This window comes from Marmota marmota, unplaced genomic scaffold (assembly GCF_001458135.2).
Source record: "Marmota marmota marmota unplaced genomic scaffold, marMar, whole genome shotgun sequence".
Taxonomy (NCBI): Eukaryota; Metazoa; Chordata; class Mammalia; order Rodentia; family Sciuridae; genus Marmota; species Marmota marmota.
Genome location: NW_026000172.1, coordinates 893039 through 913301, shown reverse-complemented (window position 1 = coordinate 913301; position 20263 = coordinate 893039). Strand labels below are relative to the sequence as shown.

Genomic DNA, 20263 nt, shown 5'->3' with positions numbered 1-20263 from the left:
CCCTGCGGGTACCGAGAGCTGCAGGTTGAGGCGTGGGCGCAGCCCAAAGTTTGCACGCCCACCGGGCCGTGGCGAGGTGTGGACCGCCTCCCTTCCCCCGCCCCTCCCCTGCTTTGGCAGGGGACCCTGGACTTCGATCTCTCTCCCCACCAGGCCGGGGCAGCTGATGGTTGTGGCCCGCCCCCTCTTCCCCACCTGCCTCCTGTCTGCCCCTCACCTCCACCACCCTGGCTCCCCTCCCTCATGACCGCCTGGATCCTCCTTCCTGTCAGCCTGTCAGCGTTCTCCATCACTGGCATATGGACTGTGTAAGTAAGAGGGGCTGGGGGGCGGGGGACAGCGACCTGATGCTTGATGGCACACACAATGTCCCTTGTCCTGTAGTAGGCTCCAGGGTGGTGCCCAGGGTCACTTTGGCTGCCTCCAAAGCCTGGCCTGGTGCCTGGGCACACAGCCCCTTGGACAAGCTGGCACCACTGCCGGGCAGCGCAAGAACCGACTGACAGGCTGTAGCCAGGGCAGTTTCCAGAGGGTTTCCAGCTGGGGCCCTGACGCAGCTCTGGTGTAGTCAACGCTCAGCCCAGCCTCAGCCCAGCCGCGATCCCGGCCCAAGTCCCCAGCAAGGCCGACAGCCTGGATGGGGCCAGCAGTCAAGATGGAGAGGCAGGGGGTGGCTGGGCCAGGAGGGACTGTCCACAGGGTGACGGTTCTCCTCCCACAGGTATGCCATGGCCGTGATGAACCGCCACGTGTGTCCCGTGGAGAACTGGTATGCAGTGCTCCGCAGGCAGCTCGCTCTAGAGCTCCCTTCATCTGTCCCCTCCTGGGCCCTCTGCTGCACAGCTGGGCGCAGGCCCTGGGCCTCGCTCTCTGACGTTGGTCCCAGGCACAGCTTCCTGCCCGTCTGCCCACCTTCCACCATCCCTTCACCCCTCTGGCTTCTGCTTCAGGCAGGCTCTGGGGAGCAGGCTCTGGTTCCTTGCTGGGGAGGTCTGGGAGCGGGTCCTCCTCGAGGCCTAGGGCACCCCCTCCCCCAGTCTACTCAGTGTCCTGCCTGCCAGGTCCTACAACGAGTCCTGCTCTCCTGACCCTGCTGAGCAAGGGGGCCCCAAGACCTGCTGTACTTTGGACGATGTCCCCCTCATCAGGTAAGTCAGGGAGACAAAATCCTCCCAGACTTCCAGAAAGCCCTTAAACCAAGGCCTGTCCCTGGGTCACAGGAATAATCATCATACTAAGAGCTACTTAATACCATTTGGTTGCTAGGAGCTGGCTCTGCTGAGGGCGTTGTGTGTGATGCCCCTTAATTCTCCCAGCAGGGAGGCTGCTGTTTTCTGTTGTAGGTGAGGAAACTGAGGCTCAGAGTTATTGGGCAGGTCAGAGATAGTAAGTAGGCAGCTGGATTTAAGCTGACATCCTTGGTTGCCCAGCCAGAGGCCTTAGCAGGGACTCAGCTCACCAGCACTCCAGGGTACCCCAGGGAACCCCTTAATTGCTCCACACAGGGCTCTGCTGGGGGCTCAGTCTGGGGCCAGTGTTTATGGGGCTCACTAGCCCTCCTCATCACTCAGTGCTTTGCCCACTGAGGAGCAGGCAGACCAAGGAAGCAGGGGACAGAGGGGCTGGCCAGTGCTGCTGCCTCATGCCATCCTTCCCTCCACAGCAAATGCGGCACCTACCCCCCCGAGAGCTGCCTCTTCAGCCTCATTGGGAACGTGGGAGCTTTCATGGGTGAGTGGTACCTCAGCCCCACCTCACCAGTCCAGTCAGCCCCTACACTCTTCAGGAAGGCCCAGAAGCCCTTGCTCCTCAGCCATCCTCCAAGGGGAGACCAGAGGGGCAGCAGCTCTCCTGTTCTTGAGGACCAAAGGCCAGCTCCCACACTGCCACCCCAGCTACTTGCCAGTCCCAGCCTTGTCTGTCCCCTTTGGGCCCTCAGAAGGGCCTTGGAAGGGGCAGGACTGGCGGGAAGTGCCAGGCTGGCCCCAGCAGTGTCTCCTCTCCCAGTGGCCCTCATCTGCCTCCTGCGGTATGGGCAGCTCCTGGAGCAGAGCCGGCACTCTTGGGTTAACACCACAGCGCTCATCACAGGCTGCACCAACGCCGCGGGCCTCGTGGTGGTTGGCAACTTTCAGGTGCCCCCCAACACCCTATGGACTTCCCCTAGTAGGGCCTGACTGCCTGCAGGGGCACCACCTCAAGGTGGAGGTGGAGGAGAGGGGCTGGGAGGGACAGGAGGGCCTGCACGTTAGCACATACTTGTAATCTCAGCAGCTTGGGAGGCAGAGGCAAGAAGATTTCAAGTTTGAGGCCAGCCTCAGCAACTTAGCAAGATCCCATCTCAAAAAATAAGGGCTGGGGATATGGCTCCCTGGTAGAGCACTCCTGGACTCAGGCGCCAGCTCTATGGATGTGGAGGGACCTTACGATGGGCCTCTGCCTTGTCAGGTGGACCATGCCAAGCCTCTGCACTACGTGGGAGCTGGTGTGGCCTTCCCTGCAGGACTGCTCTTTGTCTGCCTGCACTGTGCCCTGTCCTACCATGGAGCCACCACCCCCCTGGACCTGGTGGTGGCCTACCTGCGCAGTGTGCTGGCTGCCATCGCCTTCGTCACCCTGGTCCTCAGTATCCTTCTAAGATGGTGTGGCCAGGAACTCACCCATTAGTTCCTTTCTCCTCCTAGATGGGGTGGGCCTAGTAGATTCCAGTCCACACTGTCCATGGGGAGGCCTGACCCTTGTCCCAGCCTGATCAATGTGTGGGACTGCAGAAGGGGTGCTGCCAGGTCCCCGCACAGCCTCCTGAGCCCTTCCTTAGCGGTGTTCCAGGTGGCGTCTTCTTTGTCCACGAGAGCTCCCAGTTACAGCATGGGGCAGCCCTGTGTGAGTGGGTGTTCGTCATCGATATCCTCATTTTCTATGGCACCTTCAGCTATGAGTTTGGGGCAGTGTCCTCAGACACTCTGGTGGCCGCTCTGCAGCCTGTCCCTGGCCGGGCCTGCAAGTCCTCGGGAAGCAGCAGCACCTCCACACACCTCAACTGTGCCCCCGAGAGCATCGCCATGATCTGAGTCCTGGAGGGGGGCTGGCCAGCTCTGCAGCACCCCTCATCTTTGCATTTACTTTGTACCAAAAACCATTTTTAGAAAGTATTCTGTTGGGATCTGGGCGTCCTCGCCTGGGAGAAGTGGCCATGCGTGTGCCGCAGAGCTGCTTTGTGCTCAGCCAGTCCTCCCCTCCAGCCAGCCCTCAGGTGCCTTCTCCCAGTGCCACAGCCAGACCACTGGGGCTTCCTGCTGCAGGAATTGGGGGCTGGGGACAGCAGGGAGGATGAGTCTAGGGATGGGTAGAGCACGCCTTAGCCTACAGGAAGGCCCGCCCTGGGCCCCTGAGCTGCACTGGATCTTCACTCTGCCCCTCACTTCCTTTAGGGCAAATAACACAGCAGAACCACATGGGTATTTTAGTACTTTTTTTATATCTATTAAAAGAATTCTAATTTGCATGTTGTAGTCTCTTCTGGAATAAGGGGGAGCGTAATCCGGATGGCTTTCCCTAACCCCTGCCCCCAGAGAGAGCCCAGAATATACACAGCTCTTTAAGAGCAGGGCTGTCAGGAACCAAGGATGCCAGACACTATCCAAAGACCCATCAGAGCTTGAAACCCTTCCTGGGCCTCTAAACTGTCTAAAGTCCTGACCTGGCCTGACAGCCTCACTTCCTTCCCCCACTCTGTCTGGTTTGAACTTTGATTCTAAGGTAGGGGGAATATGGGGAGGGAAGGATACAGAGCAACTTTTAAAATGTTAAAAGCAATTTTCTCTCTGGTGCTAAAGAACACTCTAGGATTCCAAGGTTAACTGAAGGTTCCAAGGTTAACTAGAAATTGCAGTGGGGGGAGGGAAGTGCAGGTTAGTTTATCAGCTTTAAATAGCTGCGGGATACAGGCCCTGGCAGACTGTGCCTTCCAACCACCCGTACAGGCCAAACCTTGGCTGCCTGGTGGCAGGCTCTTTACCTGAGCTCCACCACCCTGAGTCCAGACAGGCCGCTGGGGAGGGAAATGCAGCCTGGCACCTTCTGCTGTTCAGCACCACCTCACCCAAGAGCAACAGGGACCTGGTAGAGGACACCAGCCCCTGCCCCAGCCTGTGAACAATGCAGTCGCAGGTGGGCAAAGACACGTTTAATGAGGGTTCAGGTGTGGAGGGAGACGCTGTGGAGGGTGGGCACTCAGCCCAGCTGCCTCACGTGTACATGGCCCCATGGAGGTTCTCCAGGCGGTGCTGCTGCTGCTGCTTTCGAGCCTGAAAGACAGAGGGAACACAGGCAGGGCCAGCCTGAAGACCCACGGGGAGGGATGGGCAGCAACCACAGGACTGGATCTCATGTTGGGCCCCTAGCTTCTGCACTCTTGAGATTTCTGTTCCTTTAGTGATCACTGGAAAGGTGGCCAAAGCCAGGGAATCCAAAGGCCTAGCCCAGCCTGCTGAGGAGGAGAATGAGCACAGCGGGGCCAGGCCAAGGACCCATGATAGCCCTCACCAGCTCCTACCTTATCTCGTCTATGCTCCTCGTATGTATCATCATCAGTGGGCAGCTCGTGGCGGCACAGGGGGCAGGAATTTGTCTGGGAAAAGTAGGTTATGTTTCAGCCCAAGTCTGGTCTCATTCACAAGCTAATCACCCTCCCCAGCTCCCCAACCCCTACTCCACTGTTCTTTGATCCCAGAAAAAACCCTAAGAACTGATGATAGGAAGGAAGGAAGCAGTACCTTGCTCAGCCAGGGCAGAATGCAGTTGGAATGGAAGAGGTGATGGCAAGGCATCTCAATGACAGTCTCCTGCTCCTCAAATTCCAAAAGACACACGGGGCACTTGAGCTCTTGAGGAGGGAGTGCTGATCAGGAGAGCGGCTGCAGGCTCCCCCACCCAGCTCCCACTCCCAAAGGGCAGGCTTGCCCCAGTGGGGGTCTGGAACACTGAAGGGCCAGACCACAGTCTGCAGACCTGCCCGGACAGCAGAAGGATGTGATGTTCTCACCAGCCTGAGAGCCACTGATGACTGTCCTGGGGAGGCTCTCCACCACAGCCTTGGCAGCTGGTGGAGGCAGGTGGTGATCCCAGTCTACGACCAGTCCCAAGTCTTCAAGATCCATCCTATTGAAGAGAGACCTGGGAGGAGGCTGCAAGGTCAGAACCAAGAAAAGCCACACTTCCTCTTTGCCCCCAAAGTAACTGAGGACAAACACACAAATACCCTGCCCAGCCTGGTACCCAGACACTAGCAATCCTGTAATCCCAAAACTCAGGAGGATGACACTTTCAAGGCCAGCCTCAGTAACTTACCAAGACCTTGTATCAAGAGAGAGGGACTCGGGGTATAGCTGGGTGGTAGAGTGTTTTCCAGCATCCCCCTGAGACCCCAGGATCTATCCCCACTACCAAAAATATATCCAAAAAAAATGTGCCCAGTACCAAAAAATGTGTGTGATGTGTGTGTGTACACACACAAAATTTTAAAAATAAAAAGGGCCAGGTGCAGTGTTGCACGCCTGTAATCCCAGCGACCAGAGAGGCTGAGGTAGGAGGATGTAAGTTCAATGCCGGCTTCAGCAACTTAGTGAGGTCCTAGGCAACTTAGCAAGACCTTGACTCAAAATAAAAACTAAAACGGGCTAGGAGCGTAGCTAGTGGTTGAGCGACCCTGGATTCAATTCCCAACTAGCAGTAATAACAGCTACCCTGTACACAGTTGGCGCTCATTATAGATAAAAAGCACATGGGACTGGCTTGCAGCTGATCCGAACACCCCGGCACTTCGGGGGAGTAGCCCAGGCCACGCACGGCCCTCCGGGAGCGCCTGGGCCCGAGCCGCGGTGGGCTGGGCCGCTTCCCCTCGGCGCCCCGCCCCCCGGGGCCCCGCCCCGGCCGGCCCGCGCCCACCTTGCGAGCTCCAGCAGCATGTTGGTTCGGGCATCCTGCTCGCGGTCCAACGGCTCGCAGTCGTGCTCGTCGAAATAGGACGCCATGGCCGCTGCGGTCTGACACGGCCCTCGGACCCGCTGGATCGCGGCCCCGAGGCGCTGGCCAATAAACTGGCGACTTGGGAGGAGGCAGCCAATCAGGATACTGGAAGGGCGGGCGTAGTGGTTGGTTAACGTACAGAAAGCGGAAGTACTGATTCTGCCGTCTCTGGTTGGTAGGACGAGTCAGGTGACCAAAGACTGCGACCAATGGGATCGGAGGAAGAAGGAATTCCCGGGAATTTCTGGTGTGGTCTCAGTCGTGTAGGCGAAAGGGCGGTTGCGGTCTTCCACCGCCCCGTGGCCTCGCCGTCTCAACGTGCGGGTGCTGGAATCTGCACCTCCTCGCTGCGCGAGGAAGAGCTCCTGCGCTTCCGATATATTTGCTTGGCGATGAACGCGGGCAGCCTCACCTTTGCTCGGGGCTGTTTACCTTAGCCCCCTGCGCAGCTTCTTGAGCTAAGTTACTAGTTTGTATCCCTGGCTGCATATCATTTCCCCTCCCCCCCCAGAAGAGCGGGTAGCGCTCTTATCGGGAAGATTTAAAACTAGCCTGTCTGCGGAGGGGCGTGTGTCCGTTCTGCAGGTGATTCTAAGGCGAGGCAGTGCTGAGAATCATTGCACTGGATTATTTGCATTGATGGATGTTTTACAAATAGTATCAGTGATCCTTGCAATAGTCCTGGGAGCTAAACACAATCATGCAGTATTGATTTTAGCTGCTGGGGTTTGAACTCAGGGCCTCTAAGTGCGTGCTTTCCCCTGAGCTACTCCCTCAGCCTCTCTTCTGCCCTTTTAATTACGTAAAACGCAAGTATCAGAAGTGACTGGCCCAGCCTCAGCAATTTAGGGAGTCCCTCAGAAACCTAGTGAGACCCTGTCTCAAACTAAAAAAGAATAAAATGGCTGGAGTTGTAGCTCAGTGGTAAATCACAATTGGGACCAAATCCCCAGTGCCAAAAAAGGGTTCACTCAAAATGACACAGTCTGTAAATGGTGCTTCCATCTTTCCCAGAAGAGGAAGACGGTGATAAGTCCAGTGAAAGTGTACTTTCACTGTGTCACACTGTGAGTAAAGGTCACAAGACTCTGAGTTTTTTCTTTTGTCAGTAGCCGTCTATCTAACAAGGAACTGCTAATTTTACACACTTTACCTCTAATTCCCTTGCCACTCACTTTTGAGTTTGAGCTGCAGTTAAGTAGCCCATGCAGAGGCTGCCCTGCTTCCACAGTGTGTGGGACCTTCTTTCCTTCTTCCATGCCTGTGGCCACATGTGTCTCTGGAACGTTGAAATGTCTGGATTCTTTCCTACAGGACGAACTTCTTTGTGACCCTACACTGCAGTACCACAGGCGCCTTCCTGCAGGTGTTAAAGTTTAAGAAGGAACATAGGCAGTGAAATTGGGGAGGGGGAGTATTAAGAGGGGAAATGTCTATCTGACTCTGCATCCCTCTTTTCTCTTCCCTGGTCCATTGGGCCTGGATTCTAGAACCTCAGCTTCCTCTGAGCTGCCCCAGGTGGGGAGCTTCCTGGGACCCCACTGCTGCAGGTGACGGCCTCATGAAAACCTCTCTGAAGTACTGTCCTCCCACCTAGAGTCCCTCTGAGTTTCCCAAGATGTCAAAGGTAATAGATTTGATGTTCAGGAAAGCAGGCTCAAGGTTCTGGTTTGACGACTGTTGTTATAACAAGGACTTAAGACTCTTAAGTCTTAAGACTGCAAATGTCCAGGGGCTGGGGATGTGGTTCAAGTGGTAGTGTGCTCACCTGGCATGCGTGAGGCGCTGGGTTCAATCCTCAGCACCACATTAAAAAAATAAAACAAAGATATATATATATATAGACTGCAAATGTCCAAAGGGTTCCTAAAAGCAGGATTGAAGACTTTGCATCTCTGCCTACATTTTATATCCATCTCCTTTATTCCATGTCACCTTCGATTCCAGGAACAAAGTGTGATCTGATGAGCATCTTGTGATGAATCCAAGCTCCTCACTCCCCTACCCACAGGCAACAGTACCTTCCTTATCTCAACAAGGCCTGCCTGACCAATCCTGAGATAATGATGGACAGACCACACCTGATCAAGATCACCTGCTTTGGGCTTGTGCATAGTGGCACACACCTGTAATCCCAGCAGCTCAGGAGGCTGAGGTAGGAGGATCACAAGTTCAAAGCCAGCCTCAGCAACTTGGTTATGCCCTAGGCAACTTAGTGAGACCGTCTCAAAATAAAATTTTTTTAAGAAAGGCTGGGGATGTGGCTTAGTGGTTAAGCCCCTCTGGGTTCAATTCCTCATGCCAAAAAAGGAAAGAGATCACTGCTTTGGCAGCTATGAAAAGCCTCCAGCTGTGCAGACCCCAAACCCTTGCTCTCATTCCCCTTTTGATAAAACCTCAGAGTCACAGTTGTCCCCTCAAAGACAGGGCTAAGGACATGGGTCCCCTTACAGTTCCTTTCCTGCTCTTCACCGTTCCCCGTCCTGTTTCTGTTTGGTTTCCAGGTTAGGTGGCCAGAGCTGGTTCGTTGTATTCCCAGAGTTAGGCCCTGGCCTAGGACACCCGATAACACTGTGTCCTTGCACTCTCACTCCAGAAAGGTGAACAGGGTTGGATCAAGGAAGAAGCAGGGAAGATAAAAGAGGGATGCAGCCCCTCAGGTGGAAGGCTAAACAGCCCCAGGGTGGTGGCAGAGGAGCTTCAGAAACACACACACTCACACCAGCTTTTAGCCAGACAGTGGCTTTTACTGAGCTCCAGTGGGGCTGGCCTGGTATTGCTGGTGCGGCAAGCTGCCACTGAGGACCAGTCTGTGGCAAGATGGGAGGTGCAGTGGTGCACGTCTCAGGGTTGCCCTTTGGTGTCACTGGGGTGGCTCAGAAGGGGACAAACACCAGGGTTCTCTGGAGACCAGAGCTGACCACTGAAGCCCTTCAGCCTCTCCCCCAGGCCTGCTGTGTCAGTCCCCAGGCCCTGAGGCAATGCCTGTGTCCTGGGCCTGTGGGGCACTGCTGTCCCCACTGCTCTGAGGGAGAAAGAAGGCCAGCAGTACAATCAAAAGTATGAGTAGGCCACCTGCCACCGCCAGCCCCACGTAGATCCTACAGCGGATATTCTCCCAGCGCTTCTTCTGGGCGAGGGTCTTGGTTGTCTTGCTGAAGGCTGAACTCTGTGGATACCCCAGACACAAGGTGGGAATTAGTGGCTCCCATGGGGCCTCTGAGCCAACTCCTCCCATCCATCCCAGCAGAGCCTGGTCCCCTGGTCCTCCTCACACACTGCCCTGGGACTCTCCTGGTCTGCTTCTGGTCTCAGACACTAGGTAGCCCTTGGCTATTAGCCCTCCCGGCTCACCCCGGTTAGCAATGCCAGCCCCCGACCTTCAGACCCAGGCCTTCTTACTGTGTGAGGCCTACCCATTGCACATCTAGGCTAGGGTGCCTCAGGAGACCCAGAGGCCTCCACCAAGGGCCTGGAGGCCTTGAGAACAGCCTGAGAGGCTCTCCCTCCCATCTGTGCTTGCCCGGGCCTCACACCATGTCCAGGAGTTGGTCTGAACGCTGCTCCAGCTCTGCCAGCTTCCCGTCACGCTCCAGGACCTTGTCGAAGTTGTTGAGCATGATTTCCGTCACCTCGTCCGCCTGCCTCTGGCATCGCTCCAACTCGTTCCCTGCCTGGGCACCAAGCCCAAGGTCAGGGCTGTATGAGGCTCCATCTGGCCCTAAGATGGAAACCTCCTTCCCCCATGGGAGGTGTAACAGCATCTTTCACATAAGGCAAGATGTGGGCAGAGAAGGGCTGACCTTCCGGGTGGGTGGGGCTCCTCCCTGGTCCATCAAGGCCAAGCCTAAATCAGGCCTGGCTTCCAGAGCCTCACTTCCTCTGAGCTGCCCCAGGTGGGGAGCTTCCCAGGACCCCAGACCTGCAAGCGGCATCTACCCAGTGCACATCCTCCTACGGCTTCCCACTGAACTCAGGCTAAGGTGGCCCTAAAGAAACAAGTGACTTGGTGGTAAGCCAGACAGGGAGGAGAGCCACTCCACAGGGCTAGAAAAATGGTTCTGGACCAGCTCATGTCACAGTGTCTGCCTAAGCTTTCCCAGAGTGACTCCCAGGTCCCCTCCTTGGGCCTCTGGCTGGTCAGGCCTGTTCTGCTTCCTGCCCATCCCCCATCATGTCAGTGCCCACATCAGTCCCCTTCCTGCCGAGGAACCTCAGCCTCTGGCCTCCAGCCTTCCAGTCAGCACAGAGGTGAGACCAACCCCTGAATTTCCCAGCCCGGGCAGCAGCTCTCACCTGAACCAACCCAGCCTACTCTGTAGGACTGGGAAGGGAAGTGCAGGTTCTGAGCCAGCTGGGCGCTAGACACACATGACTAAGGACCAGGACAGGAAGCCTCCACCCCCCTACCCCCACCCCACTCCCCCATCAGCTGCAGGCCCAGGAGCAGGTCCAGGGATGGTTCAGCTCCCTCCCCTCCTAACCCTCATCCCCACAACCCTGTCCCTCTTCTGTCTCCTCCTCAGAATGTCACCAAGCTCCCATTCCTGCCTGCTCTGTGGCCATTGCCCTCAGCAGGCATTCTGGCATTGGAAAGGATCTGGTGGTCCCAGGGGACTTCCTCCCCCTCTTCCTTCAGGACCCCTGAAGCTCCCCAGTGGGACCACAGGCTCCCAGGGAGACAGCAGGGACATGCCCTCCTTCTGCACCACAAGCACAGCGCTGACCCTTGCAGGTCTGGTGGGCTGGCCAGTTCTTTACAGCCTATCCAAAAACAACTCTGATGGTCAGAGATGTTCTCCTGGTGCGCTTATAAAGCCCGGTGGGAGTTTCGGGAGTTTCAAGAGACAAGCATCTGAAACCAAAACAGGTCAAATATTTACCCAGGAACTAGACAAACAACCTCCTTCTTTAGAAGGGTCTGGCAACCACAGGTGGTGGGGTGCACTCACAGGCTGGGGAAACAGGGAGAGTAATGGCTGCTTGCTTGTGTCCTCTCCCAAGTCCCCCTCCCCTCTATTGCCACATCTTCCCAGGCAGTCTTATTCCACATTCCAGAAGTCCAAGGCAAATGCTCGGGAATGGACAAAGATTCAAAAATGAGAAACATGGCTAGAGACAGGAAGATACTGGGTGTTATCTTTTGTGTGATGAACTCTACAGCTGTGGCTATCCTGCTCCAGTACAGGGTGACACCAGGTCAGTTCTCCTAAGAGCTGGCTGTGCCCCCAGATGCAGTCAGCAGCAGTCTCCCTCTCCGAGCCCAGAGAGGCCCCTTCCTGCTCTATCTATCCTGAGAGAAAACAGAGACTCAGGGCTCATCTCAGCCCTGGGTAAAAGGACACCAGGTGCACAGTCTCTGTTGGCATGTGAGAGAGAAAGCACTGGAGAGGACCCGGAGGGCAGGGTCCAGGCTGCCCTGCCTCATTTGTGACTCAACCCAGTGCCTGGCAAAGGGCAGACACAGCACGTGACACGTGTTTTCTGAATGGACTGAGCCTGTTTTTGCAGGGACACCACCCAGACAGTGAAGAACCAGAGCAGGACAGAGGGGCCGAGTGGGCTGGAGAAAGCGAGTGTCAGAGAGGAGAGCCGCTGGAGGTCAGGAAGCCCTCTGACTCCACAGCCACGGATCAAAGTGAGGGAAGTTGGGCAGAGAGGTCAGAGAGGTGGGCCAGCGGGGTACAGGGGCAATCAGCGGAGTGTGAGGAGAGGCCTGCCAGGCTGGGGGTGAGGAGGGGCAGGAGTGCAGAGAGGAAGGGCAGTTTGGAGAGGCACTTCTGAAACCTGCCAGGGGCCTGCAGGACATGGGGTTTGGAGCCAGGGGGAGGGGTAGCAGTTGTTGCCAGACAGGGTGGCAGTTACGCAGGAAATGTTCTTGACAGATGTTCCTGTCTGTCACTCAACCCCACCTCCACACTGGGGACAGAACCCAAGACCACACATGCTAGGCAAGTGCTCTACCCCCAAGCTACATTCCCCACCTTCAAATCCCCTTTCAGGCGTTTCCAGGCCCCATACCCTTAGTTTCTCCTCTGAAAATGCAGCTCCCCCAAACCTCCCTGCTGGCCTAGGGGAGTCTATTACTTGCCCAGCACCCAGGCCCTGAGCTGGACCCCAGCACTGCAAAACCAAAAGCAAAAACTGGGCTTATTGCCAGGTGCAGGGGCATGCACCTGTGAACCCAGCTGCTGGGGAGGCTGAGGCTGGAGGCCAGAGCTTGGGATCAGGTTGGACAACACAGAGAGACAAATCAACCAACCTCCTTCTCCAACTCTCTTGTCTCCTGTATCTTGTTGAGTATCCAAGAAGTCCTGTTCCCATCTGCTGGGGATGGGCGGGTGCAAGTTCTGTCTTGTGATTTCCCTGGCTCAGCGCTGAGCTCAGTCACAAAGAGCAGGGTCTTTGCTGTATCCTGTTTAAATCCTGCCTCTGCCACTCACCAGCCCAGTGACCAAAAACGGAGGATATGACCTTGCTGATCCTCTGCTTCCTCATCTATAAAGTGGTGGTAATAACAATACCTACCTCACAATATTAGTTGAAGATTGTGTGATATATTCCAAACAAAAAGCTTAGCACAATGCCTGACACATACCAAATGCTCAATAAATGACTATCATTAAAATTAATGTATCCCCAATTTCCCTAGCTTTCCTTCACATGTTGTCTAGCAGTCAGATCTTAAGAACTGCACTACACTTGTGGTGGTGCATGTCTGAAATCCCAGGGACTTTGGAGGCTGAAGCAAGAGAATTGCAAGTTGGAGGCCAGCCTGGGCAATTTAGGGAGACCCTTCTCAAAATAAAAAATAAAAAGGGAATTTAAATACATGTATGTAAAAATATGTAAATAAAAATAAAAAGTGTTCATGGGTTCAACTCCCATTACCAAAACAATAAATAAATAAATAATAAAACCTCTTGCTGGACATGGTGGCACACACCTGTAATCCCAGCAGCTCAGGAGGCTGAGCCAGGAGGATCATGAGTTCAAAACCAGCCTTAGCAATTTAGTGAGGCCCTAAAAAACTTAGCAAGACCCTGCCTCAAAGTAAAATATAAAAAGGGGCTGGTGGCAGTGGCTGGGGCTATACTTCAGTGGCAGAGAGCCTTAGCACCACATAAAACAAATAAATAAACAAAATAAAGTCTGTTGTCCATCTACAACTATAATTTTTTTGTAAAAGGGATGGGGATGTGGCTAAGTGATTAAGCATCCCGGGGTTCAGTCCCTGGTACTAATCAATCAATCAATTAAATCCTCTTAGTTTTCACAAAATGCACAAGCAATAAAACTCTTCTCTGTTGGACACTCCTTCCTTCTTTCTCTTTCCTTCTTCCCACTCTCCCTTTCTTTTCGCAGTGCTGGGGTTTGAACTCAGGGCTTTACACATGCTAGACGAGTTCTCTACCACTGAACTTACTCCTCAACCCTTTGTATTTTTAATTTTTGAGACAGTATCTGGCTAAATTGTTTAGGCTAGCCTCAAACTTGCAGTCCTCCTGATTTGGCCTCCCAAGTTACTGAGATTACAGGCATGTGCCAGTCCTATTAATTAATACTTAGAGACAGGATCTCTGTGGGTTGCCCAGGCTGACCTTGAACTAACTTTCGACTCTCCTCCATCAGCCTCTTGACCCACTGGGATTACAGGAGTGTATCACCATGCCTGGTTGTTCCTAACCTAAATAGGGAATTTTTCATGAGAACTAGCATCTAGCTATCACCTCCGGTGTCATGGGCCCTTGAGTCTTGAGCAGGAACGTGGCCGCCTTTCAGAGCACATGTGCCCTGGCCTAGGCACCAGGCTGCCAGCTGCTCATTCACTCTATTTCATTCCATCTTCACGAAAACCCACTGAATGCAGTTTTACTATCCCAGTTTTATGAGGACTTTGGCCAAAGGTGTTAAATCACCTGTGGAAGGTCACAAGCCAGTAGGTAGAAAGTCTGGGAGTTGAACCAACTGGGACCCAGGGGTGTGTGTATGTGTGTGCGCATAGCCCCAGAACCTCACCCTGATAGGCAAGGGTTCCACCACTGAGCACACCCCTGCCCCCGGGGATCACATGCATAACCCCTGCTACACCCGATCAGGTGAAGGAGGTCCAGGGCCTACCTGCCCCAGCCAGCCCAATCTGTGTGTCTCTGAGGGGCCTGTGGCTCGGCACCCAGACGCTCTGGGGCCTGTCCAAGGTGACTGGCTGCAGGCAATCGCTTTTCAGCTCCCACCTTTCCCATCTTGGCTTTGTTCCTGCTTTAATCCCTTTACTGTCACCACATCTGGCACAGAGGAACTGCCCGAAAAATTTTGTGTTGATCGAATGAGGCATGGAGAAGAGGAGCAGAAAAGCGAAAGGAGGAAAGGCCAGGGAAAGGGATGGAAAGAAGAAAGGGAAGAGCTAGGGACAGAGAGGGCAAGAGTGGAAGAAGAATGGGGCTGGAGGTGGCTGGTGGAGGAGAGTAAGCCTGCCCCGGCTCTGACACCTCTGACACAGAGGGACCTGGGAGAGTCCCGAGGTCCCCCAGTGCCCCCAGTAAGTTGCCCTGGCCCTGCCTTCTTCCCCGAGGCTAAGGGCAGCCAGAAGCTTCCTCTGGCCCTGACTGCTCTCTTGCCCTGCGTGCTCAGGAATGGGCTCTGGCTCTGTCCCGGCGCTTAGAGCACCAGTTTCCTGGTGGCCCCAGAGCTCAGTCTAACCTTCCTGCCCCACTTCCCCTTCCTGCCTCCAGGTCCCTGGAGACTAAGCCATCCAGCATCCTGACCCTGCCCGGGCCACCTCCATCACACCTCTGCCAGCTTCCCAAGACTCCATCTTCCCAGGAGCCCCAGGGGAGGTGGGAGCCTGGGACCTGCCCTCCCTGACACCCTTGCCTTGGAGAAGCAAGTGAGGACAGCCCAGAGTCTGCAGCAGGAGTGGGGTGACAACTCAGGGATGTCACTGAATGGAGGCTAGGAGGAGTCAGGCCTGGGCCACCCGATAACGTTGGTGGAACTTCTACAGTAAACAAGTTCTCTTCTCTCTCCCAAGGGATGTGTCCTCCAGCACTAGCCAAGGGGCTGGAACAGCCTCTACCACCTCGGCCTCTCAGGTTCCCACCCCCGGGGCCAGGCCTGGCTCCTCTCCTGGATGGCTGGAGTGCCATCGGGCTGGAGTGCCACCACCTTCCACCCGCGGTGGCTCCCAGCTCCCGGTCGACCAGGGGACCGTCTTTAACAGCCAAAGGTCCCAATAAGGCGGGTACTGCCGACCCCACTTCACAGTGCGGAAAAGGAGGTTCTGAGGTTAAGTGACTCTCCGGGTCGAGCCGCCGGGATCCCAGCCCGGGTCACCCGGTCCGCCCGCGCCGCCCAGGCAGATGGGCAGCGCAGCCCAGGGCAGCGCAGCCCAGGGCACCGTCCCGCTGCCCCCGCCCCCGCCCGGGACTCTGGCCCGCCCGGCCCGCCTGGACCCTCACCATCGCCGCGCTGCTCCGCGCCCGCTGCCCCGGAGGAAGCCGAGGGCGGGGCCGGCGCTGGACCTTCCGAGAGGCGCGACCCAGACCTGGTAGAATCGAAAGCGGCAGGCGACAACCAAAGGTCCGCGGGGCGCCTCCTGCCGGGCTGCCGGCGCCGGAATATGGATGCCACCTGATGGACGGGTCTGTGCTTGGCGGAGGGAGCTAGTTTGGTGGATAGGGGTGAGCCTGCTGTGTGGGGCTATGCCCAGTGGGTGGGCTATGCCCGGTGGGTGGAGGTATACCTGGTAGGTGGAGGTATGCCGGGTGGGTGGGGCTATGCCTGGTGGACAGAGGTATACCTGGTGGGTGGGCTATGCCTGGTGGAAGGGCTATGCCTGGTGGATGGGCTATGGCTGGCGGATGGAAGGTATACCTGGTGGGTGGGGCTATACTAGGTGGGTGGGCTATGCCTGGTGGATGGAGGTATACCTGGTGTAAGGGTTATTCCTGGTGGATGGGCTATACCTGGTGGGTGGGACTATTCCTGGTGGGTATGTTATACATGGTGGGTGGGGCTATACTAGATGGGTGGGCTGTGCCTGGTGAGTGGGGCTGTGTCTCTGGTAGATTGGACTATTCCTGGTGGTAAAGCTATTCCTGGTGGATTAGGTTATCTCTAGTCAGCCTGCACTAGGTGAATCTGCATGCTGGCCACCCCTCGGAAGCCCACTATAGGAAGTGGCACAGTGGTCATAGCAGCACTGTGGCCCTCCCAGGAGGCATAGGAAGTGGGTTCATGGGCTTAACGGGAAGGTGTCATTCACTCACTCATCACGCATATGTGCCTGCCCCTATCCATTCCTTGCTGGGCCCTGGAGACATCCCCACAGGACAGGAGGGGATTTGCCAGCTTGGTAAGTAACTGACCCATAACTGGCCAGTCCCAACATCCCCACTCCGAGCCTCAGTGAGCACAGATCTGCACTCCACTGTGCAGGGCCTGCGTCCCAAGCTTAGATGGTGCATCCAGGAGTGCACTGAGGAGAGTAAGGACTGCAGTCTCCGGAAGCCTGCCTTCCCAGAGTTCAGAGAATGTTCCAGAATATGACTTCCAATCAGTCCCAATCCTCTCAATCCAACCCCTTCCCCACTCTTCCTAACAAGCTGCTTCCAGTGCTGTGAAGGCTATGGAGGAAACAGGACAGGAACCCTACCACCCACCAGGCGACTGGGCACCGGATAGAGCCCCAGGGACAGTGGGACCTGGTGGGGAGACGGAAGATCAGAAGACAGAAAGCTCATTGTGCATGCAGGGAAAGGAGGGCCACAGGCCTGTCCTGTGACCCTGACTGTGCCCAGCCTGGGGTGTGGGGGAGAGATGCTCACCCCCTCAGAACAGCCAAGACCCAGGGCCTGCTCAACCTCAGGGAAGGGACAGACAAAAGACAAACAGAATGCTCAACTTCCAGAAAATGAAAACAGGCTAATTCCTTCAACTTTTGGCTCTGGATTACAACAGGGCCATAGAAGGGAGATAGATGGCAATGGCAGCAGAGCCAGGAGGCCCTCCACCAGGCCTAACATTGCTCAGGAGCGCTTCATGACTCAGCCAGCGCTTCCAAGGAGAGGAACGAAGGGACATGGCAGGGCCCAAGGGGGACACTGAGTCTCACAGGTCACTCTAAGATATTGTGAAGGGTTTGCATTTTCCTTATGTCAAGATCCTCAAGAAAATTCTTGTTCTTGAGAACTGTGACAATATAGAACAGGGTGGAATGAAGAAAGTTGATGTGGTGGCCATGCCAATATCCCAGCGACTCAGGAGGAGTGCAAGGATGAGGCCAGCCTGGGCAACCTAGAAAGACCCTGTCTCAAAATAAAAAATATAAAGGACTGAGGGTGTCGTTCAGTGGTAAAGTGCCTGCCTAGCACACGGAGGCCCTGAGTCCAGTCCCCAGCACTATAAATAAAACAAAAAAAGACAGGGACCCCCCCCTTCCTTCTGCAAACATGCTTTCCACCCCTCCAGCAGCTTGGGCCTGGACAGCAGAGCCTTGGCCAGAGGGCAGCTCAGGAGGAAGGAATGCAAGGCCCAGGGCTAACTGTGGAGGGAGGACACCTCACACACAGGGACACTGAAAGGTCTTTATTGCCCACCAGCCACCAACAGTTTCCCAGCCACACACAGGGTCCTCTGGGTCTTCCCAAGCAGCTCTAGGGACCAGTCCAGCTCTCGCCTTCTGGGCATCAAGTTGCTCCTGGGGCGTGGCAGGGGCCTCACCGGGTAGCGTTCCTTGGAGTAGCCGGGCAGGGCAGCCTAGGTGGGGATGGCACCCGTGCTGAAGAGCACGATGAGGAGGATGAAGATGAACACGACCACGCAGATGAGCACGATCATCTTCACATTCTTCCACCAGAACTTGCGTGCCACCTTCTGCGACGTGGTCTTGAAGTGTTCTGACTGTCAGGGACAAGGCCAGGTGAGGGGCCTGGGGCCTGCCCACTGGGCATACGCCGAGGCAACCAGCTGTGAAGCAGAAGTTGCCCTCCCCTCCCACCTTCACAGACCCACTGATAGCAGCGTCACAGCCAGGCTCAAGCTGAGGTTCCTGGGCTCCAGGGACCCTCCATCTGAATGTGGGACTAGGAGTCCCCCTGCTCTTGATGTGAACCTAGCAGCAGTCTGTCTCTGGGAAGGCAGACCTTGGGGCTGAGGGCTGCAGGTTCCAGGTGAGTACACCCCCTGCTCCAGGACTCCTTGTCCCCTGGGAGCTGTGGAAGCTGGAAGGAGGACCAGAGCAGTACAGAGGGTTGGAAGTAGGGGGCGCTCCTCTTCCCCCAGCTGCACCTGCACACTTGTATCTAGATAAGGCTGCAGAGGGGCACTCAGTCTCCAGAGACCAAGGAGCGATAAACATCCCACACACAAGCCTGAAAAGCCAGAGCCATGGGGCCTGAGGCTGCAGCCTCATCTGAACTTGGAAATGACTTTCTCCCTAAGCCATTGGCCTGGGCCCCTAGTTGGAAAGGAAAGGCCTAACAAGATGAGTGGAGGTATTCCAGCCTTTGCAGACAAAGGATCCTAGCTTCAAAGGGTTTCACTGCTCTTCCCAGATTCTCTTTAAGGCTGACTCAGCAAGACTCTAGGAGGTTTTCACCCCCACCTAATAACTCCTGGGAAGGCCAAAGGCCAGAGGATTTTCCCAAAGCTGATACTTTTTCCAGGCCAAAATGACTCAAAGGCAGGCATCAAAGGGAGAATCGGTTTCAGAGGAAAGACTGAGCTGTGGCAAAAAATGTCTCCTCCCCAAGCCCAGTTACTGGACCATTTCCTGGACTCCAAACCAATCTGGAGTGGTGCTGAACCAGAATTGGGGACTCATGTCAATTCCCAAAACAGTAAAGAACCTCCCTCCCCAGCAGGCTCCCCGTCTCACGGTGGCTTCCAAATCCTCGGTCTTGTTGCGGAGATGGTCCAGGTTTTCCCCACGGGCCAGGATCCGCTCCACATTCTGGGTCATGATATTCTTGACTCCCTCCACCTCACTCTGCAGGTTCCGCACCTGGTCATGTCCCCTACCTCCGCCGGCCTCCTCCTGGAGGGCAACATAGGGGTTAGTGAGACCAGAGGAGGAGGATCCAAGTGGCCAAGGAGGTACAGTGCAGGGTGGATTCCAGTTTTTTGCAATGCTTGAGATGATTACAGAGAGAATGTTTTCATGTGTCGCTTGCGTCATCAAACACAAGTGCATTTTTAAGCCCCAGAAAGTGAGCTGAAGCTAGACAGAGAGGACCAATCTTCTTTTTCAGTTTCAGGGCCACTGACTCTTTCCCGGGTGCTTGGTGAGGACTCTGGGGCCCCAGAGCTGGTGTACAGTGTCACCCTTCAGTGCACAGCCAAATGCCACTTTCCAGTTCCCAGAGTCACCCCTTTCCTCCATTTCACAGGTTCTCACTAGAGTGGGCTCTGGCGTAGGAGCCCTCCCTGGTCCAGCCCTTCTCCCTCTCCAGGCAGCAGTGGGAGAGCTGTTCTGCTCCTGGACCCCGGGGCAGGGAGCCTAGCTCCATGGCTGAGACCCAGCAAGGCCCCATCAGGGGCTGCCGCTGCAGTTGCCCACACTTCAGCGTCCCCACCACTAGGGAGGCTGTACAGGCGCCTTCTGCTCATGCAGATACTAAGGAAAACAGTGCCTGTCACGGGGCACTGGGGAAGTGGGGAGCAGGCCTCCCTGGCGCAGGCCTGCTTGTGCTGAGGCCTCAGATCAGGGTTTTAAACAAGGAGGAAAAACAGTATTAGGCTCTCCCCTTGATGGTCTGTCCCGTGGGCCTCCAGAAACATGCCAGGGTGAGGGTTGGGCCAGATTATCAGGAGAACCAACTGGTTCTTGTCCTGACGCTCGGCTGTCCTCCTATTCAAAGAGAAGGGGCTGATCCTTCGATTCAGGGGACCGACGAATCCACTGGGCGTCTGCACAGGGTCATGGTGAAAGGCCAAAGGGAGAAACTACCCCTGCCTGCCCTGGAATCTGAGCCGGAGTGGCAGAGGCGCTGGCTGCCTGGTGTCACAACACCGGCCAGGCCCAGCTGGAGCGGGAGGGGGGAGGGCGCTGGCGGACTCCGAGGAATTCCGACCCCCTCCCCCACCGAGCCCTGCTCGGGTCCAGCCGAGGTCAGCCGAGCAGCAGGAGCCCCCGCCCAGGCGACGCAGGGCATTGGCGGCCAAGCTGTCATCGCCGGGAGGCCCCGGCGGCGCGGCCGCAGCCTCTGGCTGCCACCAGCTCGCCCTTCGCGCCCGG

The 20263-nt window shown here is 56.0% G+C and overlaps 4 protein-coding genes across 10 annotated transcripts in view; 1 reads left to right on the top strand and 3 right to left on the bottom strand.

The window, feature by feature from the left end:
* Positions 1-15756, bottom strand: part of Vamp5 (vesicle associated membrane protein 5) — a 23619-nt gene extending 7863 nt beyond the window's left edge. Inside the window, exons 1-3 of one of the 4 annotated variants that reach the window (XR_007342177.1) lie at positions 15486-15598; positions 9564-9764; positions 8778-9196 (exon numbers count right to left, since the gene is read on the bottom strand). Coding sequence is in view for 3 of the 4 variants with exons in the window: in XM_015506374.2 (XP_015361860.1) it covers positions 8987-9196; positions 9564-9701; positions 15486-15488 (351 nt within the window). In the remaining variant the exon portion in view is untranslated. Of the gene's footprint in view, positions 1-8777; positions 9197-9561; positions 9765-12289; positions 12566-15485 lie in introns of those variants that run through there. The other 3 variants (XM_015506374.2, XM_048787784.1, XM_048787783.1) reach the window with 3 other exon arrangements.
* On the top strand, positions 7-3505 carry Tmem150a (transmembrane protein 150A). 3 transcript variants are annotated; one of them, XM_015506336.2, is made up of 7 exons: positions 7-308; positions 722-769; positions 1062-1148; positions 1664-1731; positions 2008-2135; positions 2449-2626; positions 2830-3505. In XM_015506336.2, exons 1-7 carry the CDS (start codon positions 244-246, stop codon positions 3069-3071), a joined length of 816 nt encoding a protein of 271 aa, XP_015361822.1. In that variant the 5' UTR covers positions 7-243; the 3' UTR covers positions 3072-3505. The 3 variants fall into 3 exon arrangements, with proteins under 3 accessions (XP_015361822.1, XP_015361821.1, XP_015361823.1); XM_015506335.2 differs by having other exon boundaries at positions 2819-3505; XM_015506337.2 differs by lacking the exon at positions 2008-2135 and having other exon boundaries at positions 2819-3505.
* Positions 4172-6102, bottom strand: Rnf181 (ring finger protein 181). Of its 2 annotated transcripts, none has more exons than XM_015506339.2 (5): positions 5947-6102; positions 5045-5175; positions 4776-4885; positions 4556-4630; positions 4172-4307 (listed from the first exon to the last, which is right to left on the bottom strand). In XM_015506339.2, exons 1-5 carry the CDS (start codon positions 6030-6032, stop codon positions 4248-4250), a joined length of 462 nt encoding a protein of 153 aa, XP_015361825.1. In that variant the 5' UTR covers positions 6033-6102; the 3' UTR covers positions 4172-4247. The 2 variants fall into 2 exon arrangements, with proteins under 2 accessions (XP_015361825.1, XP_048643739.1); XM_048787782.1 differs by having other exon boundaries at positions 5045-5186; positions 5947-6078.
* A 1842-nt stretch (positions 15757-17598) lies between the features above and the next one.
* The window catches only part of Vamp8 (vesicle associated membrane protein 8), a gene marked incomplete at its 5' end in the record, with an annotated part of 3178 nt that continues 513 nt past the window's right edge, over positions 17599-20263 (bottom strand). The window contains 2 exons of the mRNA XM_015506369.2: positions 17599-17928; positions 18905-19063. Coding sequence (XP_015361855.2) covers positions 17785-17928; positions 18905-19063 — 303 coding nt within the window. The remainder of the gene's footprint in view (positions 17929-18904; positions 19064-20263) is intronic.

Coding starts and splice junctions, on each gene's coding strand:
- Tmem150a (XM_015506335.2), top strand. CDS start 244: ATGACCGCCTGGATCCTCCTTCCTGTCAGCCTGTCAGCGTTCTCCATC. Junction 770..1,061: donor GTGTGTCCCGTGGAGAACTG/GTATGCAGTGCT, acceptor CCTGCCTGCCAG/GTCCTACAACGAGTCCTGCT. Junction 1,149..1,663: donor GACGATGTCCCCCTCATCAG/GTAAGTCAGGGA, acceptor TTCCCTCCACAG/CAAATGCGGCACCTACCCCC.
- Rnf181 (XM_015506339.2), bottom strand. CDS start 6,032: ATGGCGTCCTATTTCGACGAGCACGACTGCGAGCCGTTGGACCGCGAG. Junction 4,631..4,775: donor TTCTGCCCTGGCTGAGCAAG/GTACTGCTTCCT, acceptor TACTTTTCCCAG/ACAAATTCCTGCCCCCTGTG. Junction 4,308..4,555: donor AGGAGCATAGACGAGATAAG/GTAGGAGCTGGT, acceptor TCTGTCTTTCAG/GCTCGAAAGCAGCAGCAGCA.